This window comes from Bombyx mori, chromosome 22, assembly GCF_030269925.1.
Source record: "Bombyx mori chromosome 22, ASM3026992v2".
Lineage (NCBI taxonomy): Eukaryota > Metazoa > Arthropoda > Insecta > Lepidoptera > Bombycidae > Bombyx > Bombyx mori.
The window spans coordinates 8,967,168-8,973,167 of record NC_085128.1 but is presented as its reverse complement, the minus strand read 5'-3'; the positions used below and the strand labels follow the sequence as shown (position 1 = coordinate 8,973,167).

At 36.6% G+C, this 6,000-nt stretch overlaps 1 protein-coding gene across 2 annotated transcripts in view; it reads right to left on the bottom strand.

Annotated features, from left to right (window-relative positions):
- Positions 1-376: 376 nt before the first annotated feature.
- Positions 377-6,000, bottom strand: part of LOC101738764 (T-related protein) — a 28,535-nt gene continuing 22,911 nt past the window's right edge. For both annotated transcript variants that reach the window (XM_004931958.5, XM_062674953.1), the window contains exons 5-8: positions 4,883-5,159; positions 3,966-4,082; positions 2,602-2,941; positions 377-2,343 (exon numbers count right to left, since the gene is read on the bottom strand). In XM_004931958.5, coding sequence (XP_004932015.1) covers positions 2,094-2,343; positions 2,602-2,941; positions 3,966-4,082; positions 4,883-5,159 — 984 coding nt within the window. In that variant the 3' untranslated portion in view covers positions 377-2,093. The remainder of the gene's footprint in view (positions 2,344-2,601; positions 2,942-3,965; positions 4,083-4,882; positions 5,160-6,000) is intronic.

The following is a 6,000-nucleotide window of genomic DNA, read 5'->3' as shown; positions in this document are numbered from 1 at the left end:
ATACCTGACGAGGGTGGTGGTACCTACCCGTGCGGACATTTATAACTTTGCGGGTTTGATTTTTATTACACGATGTTATTCCTTTACCGTGGAAGTCAATCGTGAACAATTGTCAAGTACGTATTTCATTAGAAAAATTGATACCTACCTGCCTGCGGTATTCAAACACCGGTGCATCGCTTGATACGATTGCACCGGGCGTCTTAATCCTTTAGGCCACGACTACTTCTAGTCACTTATTATACTACACCTATATACCTATAACCTACACGTAATCCCTCAAGGCGGGCAGCGGTAGATATTGTGATGTCCACGGCCTGTGGTAACCACTTAGTACCAGGTCGACTGTGTTTTAGCGTCTGAGCAATAAAAAAAGTCACATTTGTATAATTTATTAAAAAGTAAATAAATTTTACTCGTGTGTTTTTCATGTTACAATTTACATTTAAATAAAAGAAACATACATAATATTACTTCTTAGTCACTGCAGCGTTTTATACAAAAAAATACATTTGCGTAGTTCTTCACGATGTTGACACCTTCAAAAATCGCTCAGTTAAATTTTTGTTTCATACATATATTTTCGGATTTTTTTTATTAGATTTACATTAGTAGTTGTTGTACCAGATCTATTTAGTAGCGGCTGCTAAGAAATAATAAAGACAATGAATTGCCTTAAAGAAACTTTTAAATTTATATACTTATATTATTTGATTACCTTGTTCGGGCTATTCAACACATTACACTACCAAATGAAATTATCTAATACATTATTATATATATATTTGATATGTTATTTCGGTATAATAAAATAGAAAGACTGAAATTTCTCTTAATATTTAAACTATGTACAAAGTGTGTTTTAATTTGTTCTTTTTTTTTAAAATGTTATATTATTATAGCTCTTGAAACCGCATATAAAAATACATGCAAAATAAATATAGTGAGCGCATATTAAATGAATTATAAACGAATTTAATACATTGACATTTAATGCTTTGAAAGAAGTAGTAGATAGATTATTCATGTTAAAACACTAAATTAAAAAATATATATGTATAATATAATGACACAACAACGATTCTGTTCGATTACAATTTAGGGCCAATCAAACCAAACAAAACCATTTCGCGGTATAAGCTAGCCAATAACATAAACCAATTTTTAATTGAAAATAATCTATGAATACCAATATTTTTAATCAAATAGACCTATGTTTGTCCTCTAAAGTGGCATTACCAGTGGCTTTAATCAAACGGATGACTTAGCTGATATTTTTATATACATACACTATGTAAAAGTAAAATCTTAATGTATTATTTTGTTATGATCTTAATGCTAACCTCAAAATACTTTCCAGATTTCAACTCAAAGCCTGTAGATAATCATGACTGGAACAGTTTTAAGACTTATCCATAAATGCGGTGTATGACAGTCAACAATTCGAATATGTTTTGCGCATATTTTACTTAGTTCGTAGATAAAATAGAAATTATTTAATAAGTGAACGGGTGGTATTGGTAGAAGTGTGGAAGGAGTATCGTGTTACAGATTAAAAAACTTTAAGGCGACGGTTCCATTTTCTTAATGAAGTTGTTGATATAAAGCACCTTGAAAAGCGATGACATTTTCAATTAATCATTAATTCCATTGTCACCAATTTCCTACCTATTAAGAAATTACGAAGTCATCTATCTACTACCTCTAGTGTTAATAGTTTGTAATATGACCTCTCATTCGATTACCTGAACTCTAATAAAACCCACACTCATCTCTATAGTGTAAAATTACATGACACTCGCCAATAACTATTTTAATTTAATGTCAATAATCGATTTGTGCAAACGATTCTAATAAAAACTAAACATCAACTTAGTGACATACATAGGAAATCTGTAGGTATACTTATTTTTTTACACAAAACAAAATTATTCTGTAAACAGTCCGCAACAAAAACTTACTAAGAGTCAACACCGAACCCCATGAACACTATACAAGTTTAAATTATTGTTCACACCATTAATTATAAATAAATTGATACACCTCCCATCCTTAGGTGAAATCGTATTTTTCCTAGTAACAATTCTAATTTATCACTGTGCGGGGGAACGTGGAGGTATTGAAGATTCTTCACAAGGGGAATGACGGGTCTCGTCTGTGCTAAATTTGTATTCTCTATCAGATGTGGAATGGTCCTGCCCTGATGGGGAGGCTCGGCCTTCGGCACTATGTCCCGCTGCTTCTAATGCGGGGCCAGTAGGACCAAATTGCATGCCTTCGGTACTGTAAGCAGCTTCACCAGTACCCACATATTCTGAAGGCTGGTAACCATAAGTGTTTAAACTGAAATAACAACGGAAAAATATATCAACAATTTCTACTCAAATTACGATAATTTCACTTGATTGAAGACTTACTTTCGTATGCTAATTGAAATAAATTGAAATAATAAAGAGTACAAAAATTTAACTCTCTTGAACATTGAATGTACCTACGGGATTTGTTGCAAAGTTGTAAATCGCAATATGAATGCTTGTAATTGTATTTACCCGTCAAAATTGTATATTTTATTGTTAAAATTTGGTAATGTACAGAACATACCTGTTAGGCCAATACGAAATATCCTCGATGGCGTGATGTGCATAGGGAGCATACGCGTGTTGATAATACGGCGAATGATGCTGTGGGGGCGCTTCGTATTGTATGGGGTACAGAGGCGCCGGTGCGGACGTCGGGGCTGAGGTACTGGTTGGGGGCGCCGACGCGTATTCCAAGGGGGCAGGGTACGCATGAGGCGGTGTACGGTACGGAGCCGGCGAGGTGCTGGGCTGAGGCGAACTGCCGCCCTGCGCAGCACTCCAATATCCGCTACTACTCGACCACGTATAGCTACTACTTCCATTCGGCGCAGCGGTCGTGCGCTCAGAATTACTGTACGCAGCTATAAATGATATTATTCAAGTCAGACATCGCTATATACTTTATAGCTCATATAAGAATAAAGGTACTGTTACACATGCTCATTTCAAGCATGAAAGCATGCTTCTATTGAGCAGTTGCTACTTAGTAGCATGTGTGTTGGAATGTTGCTCAAAAGTAGCATGCTCATTTCGAGTTTTCTTAAAAATCAACAGGCGTGCGATTTTTGAGCATGCTACCTGTGACGCGGGTGGAAGGGGGCGTGCTTTAAGCGCGTCTAAACAGGTTTGCTTATTGAGCATGCTATATAGTATCGATCAGTCGTTTGCAACAGGTATAATTCAAATACATACATAAAATACATAAATAAATAGCATACTTAAAACTAGCATGCCTATTGCTAGCAAATGTAAACTGTTCATAAGCATGCACGTATTGAGCATACTCAATAGCACGCTTTTTAGCATGCTATTTTAGAGCATGTGTAACAGTACCTTAAGAATCAAGTGACCAATGCTTCCATATCTATTTTTCACGCAGCTTATGTTTAAAAAATAAATTTTGGTAAAGAAAGAACGGGCAGAAGACATTTATAAAATATCAGATAAACTAGACAAAAGAAAAGCCACTGATAGAAAAGTATGGCTTTGAGCAAGGCTTTTGGTCAAAAGACAATTTGATATAAATGTTATTTGGATTATTGCTATTAGATGTTAACATACAAGCATACTCTACATTGTAGAGTCTATAATAATGATAATGAGTATAATTACAATAAAAAATTTAAATACTTGATTTGTGTAAAAATAAATAAATGTTTAATTGAACAACGAGATTGTTAAGTTACTTTGAATAAATGCATGCAATATGTAAAAACTCATAATTATTTAATTTAAATCATAAATCGGAAATAAAGACTCTTGAAATGGAATTTCAATTTATTTTAGTAAGTTTAGACGAAATGCCTGCATATAGCTGAAACTCAATTTGTGGTACTAATTTAAAGCAGAGCAAGTCAAAATAATTGACAACATTTAAAAACTCACAGGGCGGCGACAAGGTTCTTGGTCGGGAAGGTGGCCTTGAAGGGTAAGGCGCTGGCCTCCGCGAAGCTGTGCCGCCGCCCCCATACAGAGACTGAGACGTAACGAACCAACCGCCAACTGTAAAACAAACAGTTTCACTGTTTAATATTGATGCGTTTCCAAATTCAAATGATTGTGTACAAAACGACCGATAATACAAAATTACCAATGGACATTATGTAATGTGTATTTAGGTGTGTTTGTGGCTAACGAATTATCGAATGCCATCTGGGTCTTCGTTTTAACCGGACAAGGTCTGTGTAACTTTGTTGTTTTCATATCAACTTCGAACTGTGATGTTAGCGTAAACTAAGTTCCTGTGATGAATGTTTTTCGTAATCCGATGATCAACTCGCCCTTGATTTGTAAAAGTAACCATTAGTTACGTAAATTGATAATCTCGCTCAACGGTTTTATTATTGTTAGGTACCTTTTTACAGAATAACACATTTTTTTAAACTGTACATTCAATTTACTATAATAATAAGACTATTTTTTAAAACCTTTGTTCAGACAAAATATGTACTTAAATTTTACATGCACAATTATTATTTCTTTTGATTAATTATTGAATATGTTTAAGCAGTGGTATTAATATTAATTTAATTACAATATTTTCTCACAGCTCACAGCCCACCTGTTGCCATTCAGCCCTGGTGTTAAGTGGTTACTGGAGCCCATAGACATCTACAACGTAAATGCCGCCACCCACCTTGAGATATGAGTTCTAAGGTCTCAGTATGGTTATAACGGCTGCCCCACCCTTCAAACCGAAACGCGTTAATGCTTCACGGCAGAAATAGGCAGGGTGGGTCGTACTTACCCGTGCGGACTCACAAGAGGTCCTACCGCTAGTAAAATAGTCTAGAATCACTTACATTGTGAGTACTGATGTGGCGAGGAACTTTGCTGCGGATAGTGGGTTCCCACAAAATCTCGTTGATAATAGCCCTCCGGTCGCTCCTTGGCGTCGAGAAACGCTTTTGCGAATGGATTATATTTGATTTTCAGCGACGTAACTTCTTCGTTTTGATACGCTGTGACTGCGATGAACTGTGTCTCGGGAAAAGGATAGGTCATGATCCGACGAAGGTCGGTACCGACTTTAACTAGGTGAACTCGCGGCTCGTATTTGTGCAGGCTGTTCAGCATTATCTGTCAAAGGTGAATATTATTGAATTAGTATAAAAGTTGTAAGTATATATATTCGGTTGTAATGACAGATCTGGTGGTAGGACCACTTGTGAGTCCGCACGGGTAGGTACCACCGCCCTGCCTATTTCTGCCGTGAAGCAGTAATGCGTTTCGGTTTGAAGGGTGGGGCAGCCGTTGTAACTATACTGAGACCTTAGAACTTATATCTCAAGGTGGGTGGCGCATTTACGTTGTAGATGTCTATGGGCTCCAGTAACCACTTAACACCAGGTGGGCTGTGAGCTCGTCCACCCATCTAAGCAATAACAAAGAAATAAAGTTTTGAGTTTAATTTCAAGTGAGCTTGTGCGATATCGTACACCTTAGGACCCTACATTGACTGCTTCGGATCAGCACGAGTAATCGCAACGAGACGGGTATCCGGCGTCTTATAAGATTTTCAAGAAATCTCGTAAGATTAATAAACCCGTTCAACCCGGGTGGACGTCACTTTTTAACGAAATTTAATGTTTGTATAATAGCTTCATCAATGCTTTAATTGGAACAACAAAACATTACAAATTTAAAAAGCACTACGTGATGGAGCGTATCTTGAGCTCACTCAGGCAGATACCATCAGTTTGAATATTTCTACAACGAAATGGTCATGCGTTTCGACTTAAAGGGTGGGATTTCGTTCCGGCGAGAAACGCAGCGGAGCGGTCTAATGCTTAGGTTAGGTTACACGTCGAACTAACTATGTTATCTACACTAATATATAAATCTACAGTTGTTTTTACGGATGTTCCGTTATAACTATTGAGCCGTGCATCCGATTGACTTGAAACTTGGTATCCATGTA